The sequence below is a fragment of the Astatotilapia calliptera genome, chromosome 14 (assembly GCF_964374335.1).
Source record: "Astatotilapia calliptera chromosome 14, fAstCal68.1, whole genome shotgun sequence".
In the NCBI taxonomy this organism is placed as follows: domain Eukaryota; kingdom Metazoa; phylum Chordata; class Actinopteri; order Cichliformes; family Cichlidae; genus Astatotilapia; species Astatotilapia calliptera.
In genome coordinates, this window is record NC_137435.1 from 22,708,870 (window position 1) to 22,729,995 (window position 21,126).

General features: G+C 38.4%; 1 protein-coding gene and 1 long non-coding RNA gene across 2 annotated transcripts; both read right to left on the minus strand.

Moving 5' to 3' along the window:
* Positions 1-3,143: 3,143 nt before the first annotated feature.
* Positions 3,144-5,444, minus strand: LOC145419990 (uncharacterized). The gene is made up of 2 exons (XR_013901266.1): positions 5,203-5,444; positions 3,144-5,097 (listed from the first exon to the last, which is right to left on the minus strand). It is a non-coding gene; the product is annotated as an uncharacterized LOC145419990 (long non-coding RNA).
* Positions 5,445-7,346: 1,902 nt separating this feature from the next.
* LOC113035721 (von Willebrand factor A domain-containing protein 5A-like) lies at positions 7,347-19,639 on the minus strand. The gene is made up of 14 exons (XM_080288608.1): positions 18,873-19,639; positions 18,405-18,798; positions 18,235-18,323; positions 17,993-18,137; positions 16,761-16,840; positions 16,570-16,684; positions 16,307-16,465; positions 16,118-16,221; positions 13,328-13,548; positions 12,957-13,004; positions 11,283-12,008; positions 10,059-10,204; positions 8,954-9,077; positions 7,347-8,844 (listed from the first exon to the last, which is right to left on the minus strand). The coding sequence occupies exons 2-11, from the start codon at positions 18,543-18,545 to the stop codon at positions 11,968-11,970; spliced, it is 1,143 nt and encodes a 380-aa protein (XP_080144734.1). The 5' UTR covers positions 18,546-18,798; positions 18,873-19,639; the 3' UTR covers positions 7,347-8,844; positions 8,954-9,077; positions 10,059-10,204; positions 11,283-11,967.
* Positions 19,640-21,126: the final 1,487 nt, after the last annotated feature.

Below are 21,126 nucleotides of genomic sequence, written 5' to 3' on the forward strand. Positions count from 1 at the left end.
ATCAGTGTCTTTATTAGAGAAAGTTTACACCTCAGTTATACCAAAGCAAAAAAGCAGTAAAAGATACTTTATTAAGTTGCATGTAGTTTAAAGAGTAAATCAGACATTCAACTGAGATTTCTTTAACACAATAGTCACACCTTAACACAGGACATTACCTACACAGGATAAGGTAACACATGGACCTAGTTTCCATAAAAAAAAAAGCAAGTAATCAAACTTAATTTGATTAGTTTAGTTTGGCTTCTGAATTTGTTCAGGTCACACATCGCCCATGGCTAAAACAGTCAGAGGTGGACTGGCTAATCAGGAGTATAGAGTTATTAAACTCATCATACAAATCATCATCTAGAGCATACATATCAATGGATAATTATGATCCAATAAAAAGTATATAGTATTGTATATGATTCTGAAATGTCCCATTCTACATGTTGCTTTTAATTATTTAAGATGATGTAAATGTATTTTTGTCACGCAACTTGTTCAGTATTAAGCTAATTAACTATGATTACAATTTTGAATAAAGTAAAAAGTCTAAGCAAATGTTTTCACTTGTCCAACACAAAACTACACTGTAGCATAAAGCATTTTTTAAATCATTTATCTATTATTATCATTGCTACGATCATTCTGAGCACGGAGCCATGAGGCAGCCTTCATAGCCAGAAGCTCCCACTCGTCCTTTGCTTCCATCTTGAAAGCATGAAGCCAGATCAGAGCCAGAATGGTGGCCCACACTTCACTGTTGGCCTAATTCATTAAATCAACAACAATTAAATGAAACAGAGCAGACAGGAATCACGATCTGTCTAGAAATGAAGCACAAATAAAGCTTTGAAATGATTTCACAACTGTTTTGACCGATGAGGAAAAACCCTCTCTGCTGCTCTATGCTAATATGAATATCAGACTTTTATGGTCACCTATAGTCTTCCCTGGCTGATACCATCTGGTTTGTCTTCTCACTTTCTCTCTCTCCTGTTGGCTATCGGTGTTTTATTGTGGTCTGTGCTCCTGGGTGGGTCCCTCTCTGGGTTTCCACCTGAAGCCCCTGATGTAATCACCTACCTGTGACCGATCTCATCCGTGTTTAAACAGACACACACCACCTTCCTGTGATATACCAGTCAGGCGTGTGTCTCACAATCTAAATACCAAATTTCTAGATCAGAATAATTGTTTTTAAGTTTTGCTAAGTAAAATGAAGCAGCAGTGTCTATACTTATACTTCAATTCAATTCAATTCAATTTTATTTATATAGCGCCAAATCACAACAAAAGTCGCCTCAAGGCGCTTCATAGATACAGAGAAAAACCCAACAATCATATGACCCCCTATGAGCAAGCACTTTGGCGACAGTGGGAAGGAAAAACTCCCTTTTAACAGGAAGAAACCTCCGGCAGAACCAGGCTCAGGGAGGGGCGGCCATCTGCTGCGACCGGTTGGGGTGAGAGAAGGTAGACAGGATAAAGACATGCTGTGGAAGAGAGACAGAGGTTAATAACAGATATGATTCAATGCAGAGAGGTCTGTTAATACATAGTGAGTGAGAAAGGTGACTGGAAAGGAAAAACTCAATGCATCATGGGAATCCCCCGGCAGCCTACATCTATTGCAGCATAACAAAGGGAGGATTCAGGGTCACCTGGTCCAGCCCTAACTATATGCTTTAGAAAAAAGGAAAGTTTTAAGCCTAATCTTAAAAGTAGAGATAGTGTCTGTCTCCCGAATCCAAACTGGAAGCTGGTTCCACAGAAGAGGGGCCTGAAAACTGAAGGCTCTCCCTCCCATTCTACTTTTAAATACTCTAGGAACAACAAGTAGGCCTGCAGAGCGAGAGCGGAGCGCTCTAATAGGGTGATATGGTACTACAAGGTCATTAAGATAAGATGGGGCCTGATTATTTAAGACCTTGTATGTGAGGAGCAGGATTTTGAATTCAATTCTGGATTTAACAGGAAGCCAATGAAGGGAAGCCAAAACAGGAGAAATATGCTCTCTCTTTCTAGTCCCTGTCAGGACTCTTGCTGCAGCATTTTGGATTAGCTGAAGGCTTTTCAGTGAGTTTTTTGGACATCCTGATAATAATGAATTACAGTAGTCCAGCCTGGAAGTAATAAATGCATGAACTAGTTTTTCAGCGTCACTCTGAGACAGGATATTTCTAATTTTAGAGATGTTGCGCAAATGGAAGAAAGCAGTCTTACATATTTGTTTAATATGTGCGTTGAAGGACATGTCCTGGTCAAAAATGACTCCAAGGTTCCTCACAGCGTTACTGGAGGCCAAGGTAATGCCATCCAGAGTAAGAATCTGATTAGATACCATATTTCTATACTGTAAGCGATAGTAAACATCATCAGAACATGGGCACAGGAAAAGTGGATGCTCTTCCTGGCTTTTTTATTAGTAAAAAACTAACAAGAAGTCACAAGCAAAAGGACAACACACCATGGCACATGTTTAAACAAGGAAGGTTTATTCATCTTTGATTTATTATCAAAATAGACATAATTTTTTTCAATCCACAAAGACGACATATTCAAAGAACCACATCAGCACAATATCAAACAGAACTGCCACATGATGTTAAACAGACGCTGTCAATTCAGCTGTATAGTGGGCAATCAAACTGGAAGCACAACAAATACGGAGAAGCGGAGAAAGACACACAAGCTTAACACTGGAAACAAGGGGAGCATTGGGACATGACTTACTGATGAGACCAAGAGTGTCCACTGTTTGTCCAACCAAACATCCAATAATTTCAAATCAACAAACCACTGCTGCACTGTGGTGATAGTTTGTACACAGGCAAAAGCAGTCCAATGTGCAAAGTTTGAAAGTTGCGTTTTATGGTCAGTTTATCCAGTTTGGCAAGCGATAACCAAAGATCAATTTTTATTGTTTCCTGCTGTTTCTCCTGCTCTGTCCCAAAGGCCCACTCCAGTTCATGCTGGACTGATACAAACCCTTATAGAAAATGGCCCTATACTTCTTCCTGCCTTACTTATAAAGATAAAGAACAAAAACAAAACAAAAAATTAAGCAATTATTGATAGGTTTGCCTAGCACAGACCTGTTGCTGAAATGAGACAATGCTACTACACCAGCAAAAACAAGACACAAGTCACCAAAGTTCTTTGGTAATCACGTGCACGAGGGAGAGAACTGTGATGAGCGCTGTTCCTGACGCTCGAACCCCAGTCACTCTCAGTTAGCTCCCCCGTAGTACTGCTCTTTATTGAAGTAACTCATGAATATGCATTAGTTCATTAACATATGACATCTTACATAGGCATACATGGGAACAAAGAGTACCAGTCTGTGTATACGTGTAGGTGTGCATGTGTGTGTGTGGGTCAAGATCTGACCCCGTGAATGACTCCCCTAAATCTGCTGGGCGTGGAAGTCCAGCAGTTCATCTAAACAAAAGGCACTTACACCTAAACAGACATAGATGTGTTTACCATACCATAAAACAGTAAGAGAAGGTACGACCTCTCTCATCTCCTTAAGATGTGTGTGTATATGCCAGAGCACTCTGGAATGCACACACAGTCTTTGCAGACTACTAAGGATCACACATCCTATCACTACACAATCGGTTATACACCTCTAAGAATATATGGTTATATATTTCTAAGCATAAATGACAATCCAACAATATAAACCTAATATTTATTAACCTACAAAAAAACATTTTTGATAACCCCAAAATATAAGTAAACCAAGAACAAACTGGAACTAAACAAGAAATGTGAAAGACAGGCAAGACACAAAGGATGAAAACCTAAAGGCTAAAAACTATAACATGAGCACAAAACAATTAAGAGAACCAAAACCACAAATGACACAAAATCAAAGAATATTAACAAAACTCGAAAACACATGAACACTGGGTCACCAGACCCAGGACCATGACAGAAAGAGACTGGCCCCCGTCAATCGATCTTTCAAGAACTGTTTGCACACAAAGAATCCAGTATTTAAAAAAATGTGTGTAGGTCTTCCAAATATTATTGGGAGCACATCATCATGTATAATTTTGAACAGTATCCTTCTTTGTCATGAAACATGAAACCATGATGGTTGCCTCCAGCACCTGATGATATCGGTTTGACTCAACCCTGCACTGCTTTCTGCATTAGCGTTCAGTGACCGAGCAAAGAAAAGAAATGCACACAGTTTTTGTCTGAGTAGACACATTAAGACAAGAACAAACTGAACAAAAAGAATAATAAACCAGTGGTGGTTGAAAAAGTTTGCTTTTTAAAAATAAAAAACAAACATGTTAACTTGGAGTGACAAATTATAATTTGTTAGTTATGTTCAGGCACCTTGTATGTGTTCAGCTCACGGACTTTGCTATAGAAGTGTTGAATGTTTAGTGGTGTATAGACGTTGTGTTTTGACTGGTGAGCACAACTGCAACGGGAGAAACAGATTACTCAGAAAAGGTTTACTTGAAATTTTAAGATTACTTAGAAAAGTAGGAATAAAGAGTTTTGATTCACAACCAATTTGTTTGATGTCACAGACTGGGCACAGTTTTGTGCCTCTTCTATCCTCTCTGTCATAAGAAGCGTGCACAAAATCCTCAATGCAACTAAGAAGGAGGACCTCGAAAGGTGCATTGGTTTACAGCTGGGGTAGGGAACTCCAGACCTCAAGGCCCGGTTTCCTGCAAGGTTTGGAAGTGTCCTTGATCCAACACAGCTCATTTAAATGGCTAAATTACATCCTCAACTTGTCTTGAAGTTCTCCAGAGGCCTGGTAATGAACTAATCATTTGAGGCCTGGAGTTCCCCACACCGGTTTACAGGGAGTGATTCACAAAATACAAAATGCCTCTTAACACTAAGAACTAAGCATGAAAAAGAATATATAACAATTCTGACTGCATAACAGCAGCAGGGTATGTAACATAAAACAGCACTGGATCAAAGGCAGTAAGGTGTACGCAGATCTGCTTCTGATCACCCTGAAGTTGAAGCCACTTTAAGAAACCCCTCAGAGGCCCAGAGCTTCTTTCCTCACGCTGCAACCCAACAGGACATTTCCAGCATCCACACACTCTGTCACACGCGGCGCTGAAAACAGAAAACAGATATTAAAATAATGAATGATGGAGAAAAGTTGACTGTAGCATGAAACTATTTTTAAAACATTTTATTCTTTAATTAGCGTGTTACTACCATTCTGAGCACGGAGCCATGAAACAGCTTTCATAGCCAGAAGCTCCCACTCGTCCTTTGCATCCATCTTGAAAGCAGGAAGCCAGATCAGAGCCAGAATGGTGGCCCACACGTCACTGTTGGCCTAATTCAAAAAAAAAACACGCTACATGATTTTACTTTCTTCAACCAGTAGTATTAAATATTTTTGGCTGCTTCCTTGTCACAAGGTGTCACCAAGATGTGTAGCTCTGCATATTTGATTTGGCCGATTATTACACTGGATGCTGTTCCTGATGTAATCACAAACTGTGATGCTCTAAAATAATGTGCTGAAATACTTTGTCAAGAACTGATGATGAGAAAAGTATTTTTGCTGTGTGTGGTTACTGTGTTTTATCTTCTGATATACAGATGTTTACTTTCATGCTGTGAGGCAAGCCTACGTTTAGTTTGACATCTTTTTGTTTGGTTTGTGTCGTGCGTTGCTGTGTCTCCAGGAACAGATACGAAGTTCAACACAACACTGCTTTCTTTTCACAAACTGGACAAGAAAAAACATCTAAAACCCTCGTTGGAGATAATAACTACATTCATGATACATGTTAACTTTTTTTTTAAGTCAGTCTTTCCGCACGAGGGTCCGCGAACACTCGCGATAGAAAGGGCGTTTAACTAGTCACGTGACGCTTCTCACGCGTACAGCGCAATCCAGTCAGAGATTTTATCAGGTGATGATAATAAAACGGTAATTAAAAATCTATAAAAAAAAAAACCAGTATATCATAGTAAAAAGAGCACCGCTGGAAATAAGAAAACATTTCCTGCTGCAGAAAATTTGCAATGTGACTCACCATTTTAACTCGGAGTGCGCTCTCAGTGCTGCTGTTTACTCCCAACGTGACGTCTCATTAAACATTTAAATCGTCTAAACATAATTTTCATGACTTGACACACGTCTACTAAAATTGAGCCTTCGCTTCTACAAAGATTTGCATTAATATGGCGACTCTGCGACCAGAAGCATCTGGATTATGTTGTCACGGATTATTATACACGTTGGAAAACGCCACCAGAAAACTAGTTAAGCGGCAGCACCGGGGACTTCTCCGACCCTCTGCTAACTTCAAGTCAGAGGACTTCGTCCCGACGATGAATGGCATCTCTTTGCTCTTGTGACAGAGTGACTGTGCACCCACCCGATTATATGTGACACTTCAGTCGTTCCGTTTTGTGAAACTGCATAGGTTATACTGTGTGTTTTTGACTGTGATCCGAAAACATTTTTAAAAAAAGACAATAATGAATCCGGAAATAAAAACCGATGATGTGACATTAGGAATGAACTAACTCATAAAGAAAAGAACGGAATGGTTAAGATAAACCTGTGAGATATGAAAGTGTGGCGCTGGAGACCGCTAGTGAAGAATGATGTGCAATAGAGGCTTACTTCAATGGACAGACCAATGACTGTAAAAACAGACGTGTGTATCCTGACAGGTTTCGTTTTCTTTTTCTTCCTCTTTATACTGTTTAGTGGCGGCTGGCAAACAGCAAAATGGTGCATCGCGACCAACTGGTGTGTAGTTGTCTCCTCTCTCCTGTTCCTCCCTGTGCTTCTCTTTTTTTTTTTATTTCCCTTTGTATTTTATAAAACCATCTCCCTTACCTCTCTTCCTCCCATTGCCTTTGCCACCTTTCTTTTATTTTGTGCCATATTCTACTCTTGATTGCTGTCCTACTAACACTGATTTCCATATCCATAATGGTCTCTTTGTAGCTTCCTTTGCTGTTCTGTCTGCCATCATTTCCCTTAACTCTATGATGCGCTGGTACCCATATGAGGGTGACCATAAGCCCCATCATAGTAATTCTATATAATGTTTGCTGAATCTCTATCAGAATGTCAGGTCTGCAATCTGAGTGACTGTCTTGCAAACTAACGAATGATGAACTTGAGTCTGAGCATATCACTGATCTTAGTGGTCTTGCATAGTCAGTCCACTAGACAGCCAACGGTATTGAAACTACTTCTCCCATGTACACTGATGAAACATCACTGATTCCTTTTCTTACTTATCAATATATATACTAAAAATAAAAATACAATAACAGTAAACAATGCAGAACACCAACATCAAAAATATAATAAAGTCAACAAGCAATAAAAAGAGAATAAATTTTTACTGTATATATCTTTCATTAATCAGCATAAATACCCCTATAAACATTTAGTTGGCCCACAGATGTAGAAATTGTTCAAAAGAAAATTCCAATAAATTCTGATTATATAGCACTCATAACAGGGTATATAATACAACAGCGAATTGAAGGCAGTATGGTGTAATTAGATCTGCTTCTGTTGACTAGCCCCGAAGGTTAAGCCACTTTGAAAACAAGATGTAAAAATCAAAAGTGGCTTTATTGCTGAAGTTAGATAAAAAAAAAAAAAATACAACAACCACACAGTCTACGCAGAAACCACAAACTCACAATTGAGGCTCGTTTGGCTTGTAAGAAAGAACATTGAAAATGTCTGGCTATTATCTTTAATGGTCTTTGAGCTATTCGTGTTCAAACATTGCTGCAGATGTGAATGTGCAAAGAAATAGTGTGAGAGTGTGTGTGTGTGTGTGTGTGTGTGTGTGTGTGTGTGTGTGTGTGTGTGTGTGTAGTTTATTGAAAACTAAAGTTTCACTGCAAACATTGCACATGTTCAAACTTTACTATAAAAATTTTTTTCACAGTATTTCTTCTTGTAAGATAGTGACTGTGCACCCACCCAATACTATGTGACACTTTATCCTAGGACATGGCAAACATTAGCTCAATCCATTAGCTCCATTTATTAAAACTTTACTGAAAAGATTCTGTGCTTTTGGCCTGCAGGGCCAGAAAGATTATCTGGACAGTTTTACTGCAGGTCCCTGTTCTTGTAACAGTGTTTACACTATGAATCACAGACTGACTGTGCTAGTTCCTTGTAGATGAGGACCTGGGCAATTGGGTATATTGCCTGTACTATACAATATGGCTTAAGTGCTAAAATGTTAATGTGCATACCTTTTATTATTCAGCATACACAATTTTTCCCAAACATTTAGTAGTCTGTCAGATTATAGAAATATATATATATTTATTGAGTTGCATTAGATTTCATAGCATTTCTATCTAAACATTAAGCAGACAAATAAACCTGATTACAAACTATGACAAATCCTGTAAATAAAACATTCACTCCACTATAAGATAAAATTAGGACTTTGTCTAGAGGCATAAAAAGTTAACTTTGATTTGGGACTGTAACACAAGCATTTTGAATTAGAACCTTTTTCAGAAGAACAACATGAAGTGGAATGTATAAAAACAAGTAAAAAGTAACAAATTATGAACAACATCACCATATGGTGATGGAAAACAGGAATAAAAACATACAATTTAAATGAGTTGCCATGATAACTGCTTGTTTTTTGAAACGATTCTGATTACATAACAATTACAGTAGGGTAAATAGCACAATAATGAATTAAAAGCCATATGGCATGATTTGCCAATCCTGAAGGTGAATCCACTTCGAGAAAACCTAGAGTCCCAGATCTTCTTTCTTTATGCTGCAACCCAACAGGACATTTCCAGATTCCACACACTCTGACACACATGGCGCTAAAATGTAAACGTAAGTTATTATATGAATAAGGTGAGGGCTGATTTTTTTTGTGGTTTCAAACAGTGTTTAAAAGAATACTTGATTTGATATTATCATTGTTTCTACCATTTTGAGCATGGATCCATGAGGCAGCCTTCATAGCCAGAAACTCCCACTCATCCTTTGCATCCACCTTGAAAGCATGAAGCCAGACCAGAGCCAGAATGGTGGCCCACACTTCACTGTTGGCCTAATTCATCAAATGAACACATTAAAATCATGATCTCACTTTCTACAACTTTGCTAACATAAAGTAAAATAGGGCACTGAAATGTTCAGTAGAAGTTCTGACTGATGAGAAAACATTCTGCAGTGCAGCTCCGTGGATAGTTAGGAGTCATTACAACCAATATTTTATCCTCTAATATTTACAGATTTGTTTTCATGCAGCAAGGCAGGGGCTACATTTAGTTTACTTCTTTTTGTTATGTTTGTTATATTGTACTCCCATGTTTTTAATTGCGTCCTATGTTTTTTTGATCAAATTATCCAATCAATTTTGTTTTAAATCTCATATTATCATTTTGTGTTATTACGTAAATTGACAGCCAGTGTTAACTTTGAGAGAAAATGTTGATTTAGTTTTAGTCAGTTGTTTTACTAAACATTTATTTTTATTTATAATTTAGCCATCTAAATTCAGATGTGGTCAGCTAAATATTATGAGATTATAGTAGATGTAGTTTATTCAGCTGATTAAAATCTAATGTAAAGTGTAAAGCTTTGATGTGTTTTTGCTGGTAAGAGATGCTCCAAATGGTTTACAAAGCATCTTATTTTCTTTGATATGACATGCAAAACCTGTCCAGGTCTTCTTTTCCTTCCGAGTTTTTAACTTTTATCATGTTTTGATGATAAACAGGGAGCATGGGAGTTTCCTCCTGCTTGTCGGTGGCAGATCAAATTGTGGGTGTCTAACTAATCTAACAAGGAGATTCCTTCTGATTTTATCACTTCCAAATTCGTCTCACCTTCCTACACAACTTAAGTTCTGATTGGATTTCGTCTCTCTAGAAAATTTTCATCTCGTTTTTATTCGTCAGTGAAACTGTTAATACATTTCAAGTTTTTGTCTTCCTGCGTTCGTTTTTATTGTGTTTTGTTTTTCCCCTCACAAAGGTTATTGATGAAAATTATGACAAAAATAATTAGTCAGCAAAATTCGGCCCACCGTTCTGGGTTTGATCTTTTCCACCTGCTCACTGGTCTTTCCCAGTGCAGTAGCCAGATCTGGATCAAGCAGCCAGGAACCAGACGCCTTCTGGAGGGAGACTAAGTGCATGAAAGGGTCTCTGGGTAGTTGCTTGGGCAACGCAACTGGAAAATCAAAGATTAAACAAAAACCAGACCTCAATATGGTGATAGATAAGAAAACACAATTCTACATGACAGAGGAAAGCAAAAATGTAACAAACAGTGTACATAAGGCTTCCACACAGCAAATTAAGGGTTTTAAACAGAAACTGAAGAAAGACTAAAACTGGAAAGAAAAAAAAGATAGCTTTATTTTTTTTCAATGTGTATACCACAAATAGGTTGATATTATTAATGTTTTTATCAAACAATAGCTTCTGAATGTAAACAGCAAGTAGATTTGAGATGACGCACACACATACTGAGGATCATATAATTTCCTCTGTGGGTATTATATGAGCCATATTTATAGAACAAATATTTTTTGGAGCTTACAGTCAGCTTTTTTCGTACCCAACATAGATTTTACTGTAAGGTAGGCATTCATCACCATGATGTTTACATAAAAACAGTATATTTAAAATATTATATTTGAATTTGTTCAAATATTGTTTAAAAGTTGGGTCAAGACATTTGCTGAAGAATTTGTCATTAATTGGACTTAAAGGGACTTTCATAGTTTTTACTCTTTTCTACAGAAAAAACTGAAAAGTTCCAAACTATAAAGTGACACATTAACACCTCCTACGGCCCACGTGTACACATATGATCTAAATCCTCTCTAAATCCCACAAAGACATGGCAGCTGGAAATACAAACCACATATAGAGAGACTTGTAAAGAAACTGAGACTTAAACTTCGTTTTTTCTTCCGTAATAAACAGTGCTTTTCTTTTGCAGTAAAAAAAAACGTCTTGTCACTGCAACCTTTTTATCTGTGTTAGATTATGGTGACATTCTGTATATGAACGCTTCTTCTTCATGTCTTCTAATGTTGGACACGATGTATCATGCTTCCTTGAGGTTTATTACCAACTGTAGATATCTGACCCATCACTGTGACTTGTACTTAAGAGTAAAATGGCCTTCTTTGGCCATTAGAAGACAGGGGCATTGGTACACTTTTATTTATAAAGCTATGCTAGGATTGCTGCCTCCTTATATTTGTACTTTGGTCACAAGGACAAATAGTGGTTCTTACTCCTTGCGTTCAAATGATCAGCTGCTGCTGTCTGTTCCCCTTGTCCGCACAGAGTTGGGTAAGAAAGCCTTTGTCCACTGCGCGCCTTTTTCAGGTAACCTGTTACAGAAAGACTGGAAATTGACTGAACTGTTGTCTTTAAATGTTTTTAAAACTAAACTCAAAGGCCTACAGACTGCCTCAATAATGTGTAATTGTTTTGTGTAATTGTTTAACTTTGTTTGTTCGTATGTATTTGTTTGGAAATGTGCTGCCTCTTGGCCAGGACTCCCTTGAAAAAGAGGTCTTTGATCTCAACGGGACATTCCTGGTTAAATAAAATAAAAATACAAGTTTCAGATTTGAAATCACAGTTTTAACACAATCTTAAATTTGACATAACAATTTAACACTTAAAATATGACTAAATAAGAAAATGACTTTCACACAGGTGGAATCACGGACGGAAGATGAACTCTGTATTAAAATGTAGATAAAAATGAGACATTTCAAATCCTTTAACTTGTTTTGACCAGTTACCCATCCCACATTTCATTTTAGAACTTTAGATAGCTTGTCTTAAACTTCCATTCAGCTTGTACTTACAGTCATGCAGGGAACGATTTCAGGTTTTTATTAAGAAATAAAAACAATTACTGGATTGTGATTTTACTGCGCAGATGTGTGGTGTTCTGTCATTCACTCTTTACTTACTCCCACGCCGCGGATAACCGTTTTTCTTTCCATCTACCATGAAATCAAGATGAAAAACATGGAGTCAGCAATTTCATAATAGTAAATGAAAAAGAACAAATAAAGTACAGACATTATAAACAGCCCAATACAATGACTATGATAGCAAATACTGCTGATGCTGTCCATAGAGCATTTCATATTTAAATTTTTCAAGTTAAACAGAGTAAAACAGAAAACATTTATTTTTAGAAATGCACTGATGTGCAGATGTGTGTTACACTGACATTCAGCTTTTACTTACACATATCTGGTAATGAACACATTGCCCTGCAGGAGCCAACCAGGATGTTAAAAAATGAGATTAAAATCTTTTATAAGAATTTTTTCAAAGGGCGTTTTTCATGTCATTGATTTAAACACTGATTAAATGTATGGGATCTTCATGTGGTCAGTCCGGATGCTTGCTCACCTACCTCCATGGTCCCTGCAGTATTTACAAAGCTTGATCACCATGCTTGATTTGTCAGATTGTTTAATTATTCATTGTTCTTCTGTGTTTAGTTTCTTCCTATCAGTATTTTTGATTCTTTGTAACAAACCCTTTGAAGAAAACAAGCCACATTTTGCTTTAACTGGCATGTTTTTGGATTCTGACTTCAGGAACCTCTAAACTGGTTCTAATGTTCTGCTCCAAGTTATCATTGAAGTACTTTTATTCATGTTCATCCGCCTTTGTCTTCAGGTTGTGTGTGACAATTAGTTTTTGCTTTTGTAGTAACAAATGTATAATTCCTCTAATACTCTTCATACTCAAAACTAAAATCTTCTGATTGCTATTTTTTAAAAATACGGGGATACTGCCGTGTCTCTCTGCTCTTAACATTATCACTGCCCTGCTTTCATTCACTCAGCTGCAGGTATACATTAAATCTCAGGGATGCAGCAAACGTCCATGCACACACGTACCTTCCAACGCCAATAACTCTGCTTTGTACTTACCTCTTCTTATAGGATGACCATGCAATACTGATCCAAATCTTAGTGTCACTTTAAGATTAAAAAAAAAAAAAAAAAAAAAGAGTGAGGGTATGAGGTCTGGATTGGACAGGAAGAAATGCAAAAATTGTTTGTTGTACTTTCATTCAGGTTTTTACTTCTTGCTAGTTTCTGATCTTTGGAGATCACTTTGGAAAACAAGCAACTACTACCTAACTACTTTGTTTTTAAGTTAAGTTTTTTAGGATTTAGAATTAACTCTATTATTCTGCAATTAAAGCAGTCATTACATTCACCTCATTGAAGTTCAGCCATCTTTATCTTCAGAGCTGTGGCTCACAGAGTTTTAGTTTGGGGATTTAAAATAAACTCACTGGGTGTCGGAATATTTCTGCGCACAAGAGGTCCTTGGATCACCCTGCTGTTGTCTTTGTTGACAGCAATGAAGGCAGTGAAAGAACTGCTCACTCCTGATTGGACACTGAGCCGCACCAACTTTTTCTTCACTTCTCCATCTTGCTGTCCTCTACTCTCTCTCTCCTCCAACTCCAGTGAGTGAATCAGAGTACGAGCACCCAACCTGTGGACTGTTAATCTGCAGACATGACACAAAAAAAAACATCTTCTGTTCTAATGTCTATCATTTTACTAGATTAACTTATCAGTAACTTTGTCTATACCACTGCATCCTCTTCAGGGTCCTACAGAGGTGAAGTTTAATCCACCACTTTGGTAAAGAATCACAATGATAACATACCAAGTTTATCTGAAGACAGTAGAGTGATCCAATATATACAAGGATACAAACATACATACATTGAAATGCATGCATGCATTCATGAACTTTAGTTAATCAAGTTTAGTTCTTAAATATTATAAAGTGTTTACTGTATAGTGTAGAAATTGTTTAATGTATAATGTTACCATTTTTATTTTAATGAAATGACGTGTCCCCATTCTTATGTTTACTTTTTAGACACTCATCATCAAGCTCAGCAATAATAAGGTTCTAGATGTTAGAGTTAAATTACCCTTTAAATTTTTGGTTAAAACAGCTTCATTTATTCCCGTGTTTTCTGAATCATGAAATTTGAACTACAGGAAATGAAGCCAGTTGGTTTTGGGCAGATAATGGCTGCAACCATAGCTGGAGTGGCCATCGGGCATACCGGGCATTTGCCCGGTGGGCCGCTGGCGATTTTTTGTTTTTATGGGCCAATGGATTTTTTTTTAATTTTTAGTTTTTTTTTTTAGGAAGGGTATATATAATGAAAGGTGTTGGATTGGCCAATTGGTCATGATCGACTCTGGGCTGGACCAATTACAGCCGAGGAGGCCGGATGCACCCTCCCCCTTGTTTAGCAATCACGTGATTTTCGCGCATTGCATGCCGGGAACTCGTGGCAAAACAATCTAAGTACCGCATCAAATGCAAGCATTTGCAGCACCGCAAAATGTTCATTCTCCGGTTCCAATACCTTCTTGTTTTTTCTTTGCCGCACAAAAAAGGAATGTACAAAACAAAAGGAGAACAATGCCGGTCCGTACAAAGACAGACTTGATGAAAAGTCAAAGAAAAGATACGAGGAAAAAATCAAAGGAGTGAAAGGGTCAGACCCTTACGAGCACACAGAATGGACAAAAGACGTTAGCGTGCTGCCCAACTTTCACCACGCTCAGATTTATAATTATACGGTTCTTGGAGTGAGCGCATACACTCATGAAGTTTAGTAACTTCAGGTCACTGCAACAAGCCCAGGTACAGTTTACCGACGGATGGGTACAGGACCTTGAAATGCACCGTGTAGAACGAAAGGACCATCGTAAGAACAAAGGTAAGTTTACCAGTCTCACAAATCGTCTTCATAAATACACATTCGTTAACCGTTTATTAATATAACCTTTGAGCTCAACGGTAATTAATTAGTAGTGGAAATAATTTCTGGTAGCATTACAGAAATGTAGCAGTGACAATAATATTGTATGTTGTAATCGCACCGGACAATTAGTGATACAAAACAACTGTTTTATCCTGTGAATAAAAGTATATGTTTTTGTCAATGTACCATGGTAATAACAGAAGCGAAACGCAATATTGTGTGAAAGGAGCCAGCTGAGGTGGTTCGGGCATCTGACAAGGATGCCCCCTGGGCGCCTCCTGGGTGAGGTGTTCCAGGCATGTCCCACCGGGAGGAGGCCCCAGGGCAGACCCAGGACACGCTGGAGAGATTATATCTCTCGGCTGGCCTGGGAACGCCTTGGCATTCCCCCGGATAAGCTGGAGGAGGTGGCTGGGGAGAGGGAGGTCTGGGCCTCTTTGCTTAGGCTGCTGCCCCCGCGACCCGGCCTCGGATAAAGCGGATGAAGATGGATGAAGATGGATGGACAATTCACTATTTATGCACAATAAATAAAGGAGCATAGCGCGACAATTTCTGTTCAGCGCCAGACTTGCTTGTAACCTACATCACCAATTATGTTAAGAAAAATGACGCATTAACTACTACAAAACTCTGACCTTTGTGGGAATGCTTGGAGCAGACTAACATGTGAGCTGGAGTGTTCTGGGACGTTATATTTGGTATATCCAGACCATCCGTCGGCTCTTACTTCGGAAACATGGCTTAAAAAATTTCTCTTCAACGACGTAATCCGATAAAAAGCAAAAAACAATCTCTTTACCCATCGGCTTCCCGTGGCTGTCATGCGACCGGCTATTGCAGTTAATTATACAACAGCTTCTTGCCATTTTTTGGGTTTCTTTTTATCGCTGTGTAACTGAGTTCAATTGAAAGCCTGCGTGCGCTAGTACCTCTTGCCACAAGTTCCCAGAATCCTTTGCGGTTTTACCCCTGAATGACATCACATTTTCAATCTTTATCCTGGTGGGCTTGTCTCTAGTCAAAATGCCCGGGCCGATTTTTTGTCCCAGTCCAGCCATGGCTGCAACTGGAATATTAAATGAGTAAACCCTATTGTCAGAATATCAAACATAGAAATACACTGTAATTCATCATTGTTTCTAATGATGTATAGATGGAAAAAAAGGATGTGGTAAAACCAGGTCATAAAAATATCAAAGATATGCACAGTAATATGTTTGTGCATCTTAAATAAAGTAAACCAAACCAAAAGGGTGCTGTTGTTATTAAACTTTGTTTTACCCAGTGTCCTCTGCAGGTCTGAAACTGAAGTGCAGCTGGTTCTCAGAGGGATGACCTGCCAGGCTGTACTTCACCGTCACACAGCCCTCTGCTGCCTCTGAGCTCTGACACAGCATCACAGGGTCAGAAGTCACGTTAATTACTATCATCAAATATCTAAACAACAAAACGAGAAGATGCTGCTCTTACCTGTCCAGTAAGCTGGGCATAAATCAGTGACCTTTGACCCTGGAAAAGTGCAGTGATTGGTGGAGAGAGGACAGTGACAGACACTTCCTTTGGTAAATCCCATGTGACTGAGAAGTCGACCACAGTCGGCTGCAAAGCAAATCGCAGCGACTGCATCACCTGAAAAATAAAGAAAAACTCTCCAAATATACATCCTATACATATAACAAATATGTATCTGCTGCAATCTTTAATGTGACTTCTAATTGTGTTTCATGTCTTACTTTTGCTTGCATCCTGTCAGTCCCTGTGATGAACTGAGCATGACCTCCTCCTTCCTTTGCCATCCCATTGATGAGAGCAGAACTGGCCCCTTCCCCAATCCCAAAAGAGAAACACCTGCAATACAACAGTTTTCTTTAAGTACACAGAGGACATGTATTGTGTAGATATAGTTGTGGGTTTGTGGTTTCACCTGTGGGAATCTGAGTTCTTCTTCACCAGATCTATCACTTCTTTGGTGTTTCCCACCTCTCCATCAGTAAAGACAAACAGCTAGAGAGGAGAGTTGGCACAAAAGGACATAACATCAGACCCACAAACACACAGCTTGTTCTGAGAGCTGAGTTAGGTTTCTGTCAAAGGAAAATTGTACATAGTGTATCCAGCTACATGAAATATGCTGGATTTTATGGATCACTAAGCAATCCACATGTCTACATGACTTTTCACATAAACTCTTGTGTGATAAACTTATTTAGCAACTAACTGCTTCCTGTTTTCTGAGAACAGACTTAGAGAAGAGGAACCTCAGCTCTGAGTTCCCGGAATAAGTTTGTTACCTTTGTACACACACAAGCTTGTATAAATAAAGAACGCAGTAGGTCTAACCCGCCGCAAGGGTCTAAAGAAATAAACACGTGAAATAGGTTGAGTTCGCCGAAAGGAACTAAATTTAGACTGGTTTCAGAAGTAGCTGAAAGTACTTTGTGACAAATTATAAAAACGAGTGAATGTCTATGTCTATATGTGTTTTGGAAGTAAGTTGATTTTACAGCACAAATAAACTGCTGAACTACTTCCATCTTTGTGTATCCTGCAAAAGCCCACGTACTGGTGACAAAGGGGAAAGGTTGAGTTCCGCCTCATAAAACTGACACCGCTCCGTGAATCGCGCGGAGTAGAAGGGCGTGTCAGCCACCACCCCCGAGTCAAGTGTACCAGAGAAGGCTCTGCAGTTCTGTGACAATGGGGAATCAGCCCACCAAACTCACTGCTGACGAGCAGTGGCTAGAAAAGAAATGTCCAGGCGCCGGACAAATCAGTGCTTGTAGATGGAGAAATCCTAAGAAAACAAAATGTCCCACTTGGGAAGGGAAATGCAGCCCCTCAGTGCTAACACAGCTGAAGGAGGCTCTTTAAAAGAATTAGGAGAGAAAGGAAAGGAAAACGCACGCAAGAATCACAATACTTCCAGGCCTGGAAAGAAGAAGCAGTTAGGCGAGACGAAAACAAAAAGAAAAAAACAAGAGAAAAAAGATAAATAGTCAGAAAAACAGAACTTAACTGCCAGTATAGTAAAACCAGAAGACGAGACACTGTGCAGTCCTCGCAATCCTTTTATTAACGTCAGAGTTAGGCAAGCGGTAAGTAAGGTTAAGTTTCAAGGAAGTCTTGAGGAAACTGATCCAAGCCAGTGTGTGTTACCTGTCTAGGCTGACTGGGAATGCAAGGCTGAGTGTAAATATGTTTGAGGGGCTCCAGGATCGCTGTTCCTCCAAGATTAGCCTGGATCTGCTCAACGCTCTTCAGGGCCTCTTCCATGGTCTGCTGAGTGTACTCCACACTCTTACTGCCATCACACAGACACCAATACACACGCATGTAACACAAAAGACACAAAAACATGAAAGGAATAATTGTGTTGGGCTGACAGATCTGAGCCTTACGGGAAGATGTGTTCATATCTGGACCCAAAACCATAGATGTTAAAATAGCATCCCATTGGTAAGCTCTTCAACAGGAGCAGTAGAGTATCCTTAAGAGAACAGGGAAAAGATGGTGAGTCCACTGTGTGAGAGGAACACTATAAAAAATTTATGACTGTAAGAACAGATACCTTGGCACTGCGGATCCGAGTATTACTCATACTTCCAGATCGATCCATTAAGAACACAAACTCTCCACATGAAGCCACTGAAGACATCACAGACTGGGAGAACTCAGGGTACAGACTCACCATCACCACTGGATCACCCATCAGAGAGCCTGAAAAACATTACGGACAGAAAAATAACCAAAAATTGTTTTTGCTGTTTACTCCAACATCTTTAACTACTGAGTTAAAGAAGACGGATAATGATTTTTTTTTTTAAATTTCAAAACAGCAAATCTCATTTCCGCTCAGCAGAGGCCTGTCCTGCCTCCACCACAGCGGTGGGCTGGTGGGCGTCTTTGTAATAAATCAGCAGTTCAACATCTCTGTCAAACTTGTGTCCTGCAGCCAGCTTGACCTGCACACCACAAACACATTCATATTTAGTTCTCAGTTATAAGTACAGAGCAGACACAGCAGCATTCTACCTACCGTGGCCTGGGTTTGATCAGTGTTGAGGTACTGGAGAGGGTCCAGGGAACAGTTGGACTCTACTTTAGAGATTGGACGAGGAGAGGACACTCGGGCAGAGAAAGGCAGAGTGTAGGGCACCCAAGAGGCTGGAACATAAACCACCTCGAAAGATTTACATTTCTTACCTGTAAACAAATGTGACTGATTAGAAGGATACCTTTTTTTTTTTTTTTTTTTTTTTTTTACAGCTGTAACTTCAGCAGAAAGAGAACTGCAGGTATGATGAGGGTCAGTCAAATGTTTTCTTTCAATATTCTTAAAGGACAGCACCAGTACAGAATGGCATGTCCATCCTCCAATCACTTTATAAATTCCATATTTCAAACAAAAGATTGGCAGTCATGTGATTCCGAAGAGAGTTAATTCAGGTTAACACTAAGATATATTCTCAGTTATAAGCAGAATATGTATAACAGAATAGAAAAGTGATCCAGGTCGAGAAAATGAAAAATATGCTCATCTGTAACCAAAATTTATGTAGATTCATTATATATATTCCAACTTTATATCATAAACATTTCAGCTAAATCTGTTTTGACAGAATTTTTTCTTTTAGCCAGTACATGTTTATATTTGTCCAAGAGTATAGATTCTGATTTGTTTTGATAGTAAGAAAGACCAGTATACACATATACTGGCTTTTATTTTTAAACATCTTTTAGATATTTATGTTCAGAGATCTTGATGCATTCTCAGTCATCCAGGTAAGTAAATCTCCAAAGGTTGATTCTGTTCATCTGGACGTAGCGTTTTCAGTGGGAGAAACGTTTCGTCACTCATCAAAGTGACTTCTTCAGACTTCAGCTGTTGATCAGTGGTCATGAGAATTTGCATAATCATGATGAAGGAACTGTTGAGCTAGTTAATAGGTATGCCCTCGTTGTCATCTGTTGTGATTTTATTTTGAAAGGATGCTTTCTGTTATGCTGCAGAGTGCACGTGAGAGTTCAATAATAAAAACTAAGTGTTGTTCCGGTGAAAAGCCGATGCCCCACGTGTGATTATTCCTCCGTCTAGACAATATAAGTATCTTCAATATTCATGCAGATTCCGCTGGAAGACCCGTCTCTGCTAACAGGAACTGACCTCCCAGCCCATTGTTCCTTCAGTGGTGCTGGTTTCAGTCATTATGCAAATGTACTGTCAATAAGGTTGGGGAAACGTGCAGTCAGGTGAGACTGAAGAAGTCACTTTGATGAGTGATGAAACGTTTCTCTCGCTGAAAACGCTACAACCAGATGAACAGAATCAACCTTCATGTTCAAACATTGCTGCAGTTTCAATGTATGAAAAAAATACCATTTAAGTAGGTGCACGAGTCATTTTTCAAAAATATGTATGTTGAAAAGTATTTTAGTTATAAAACAAAATTTTGACTGCAATAATTATAGCTGCTCAAATTTTGTATCATAAAAATTTTATTCAAATCAGTGACAATCAAGCAGAAAAGATTCTACAAATTGCCCAATTTGAGATGGAATGACTTACAGTAGTTATTTTTCGGTTAACATGTAAATAATTCCATGTAATATCTTACTTATTTCCACATATGTAGTTATGAAACCTTTTACATGTTTGAATTTGAGGGTTTCTGCTAGTGTCAAGTGTTTTTCGTACCCCGATATTTGAGGTTGTTGTTAAGACTGCTTTCATCCTTCATGGATTTTTGAGTTGAATCATAACTTTGACTGTGTTAACTATATAAGACACTTTCTTTAATGTTTATTCTGGAAGTTACATTTAATTTAAACAGACTTTCATTTGACTATTCAATAGTAATATTATTCAAACTGAATTAACATGAAAGACTAGATTTTTGTAGTTCTGAGTTTTTATACTTTAATTTTTCATCTTTTTTAAAGAACTACACAAAGACAAACACGAAATGTATGACATTGCAGACTGTATTTCTGCTATTTGTCCCTCTTTTCAAATACTGTTTTTAATTAGATATTATCTCTATCACAAACAATATGTGAAGCAAGATATTATGTGCCATTATAACCAGTAACCAGTTACATTAAAATATTACAAAATCCAAACGTGGTCAGAGAGAAAACAGAAGTCTCTTTGAATCAGTTCCTCGTTCCTTTTGGAGAGTTAGCGGACTGGAGAAGTTCATCTTTGTACCTATGAACCAAGAACATTATTTTAATGCTAATAGGAACATCTTAATAGTTAGTTAAATTTTAATTGCATTATTAATTTGATT

Excerpts from the sequence above, each read along its gene's own strand:
- LOC113035721 (XM_080288608.1), bottom strand. The coding sequence starts at position 18,545 with ATGGGTGATCCAGTGGTGATGGTGAGTCTGTACCCTGAGTTCTCCCAG. Across the intron at positions 18,138-18,234 it reads AGATATGAACACATCTTCCC|TAAGAGTGTGGAGTACACTC; the intron begins GTAAGGCTCAGA and ends GTGTGATGGCAG. Across the intron at positions 16,466-16,569 it reads CTGACAGGATGCAAGCAAAA|GTGATGCAGTCGCTGCGATT; the intron begins GTAAGACATGAA and ends TTTATTTTTCAG.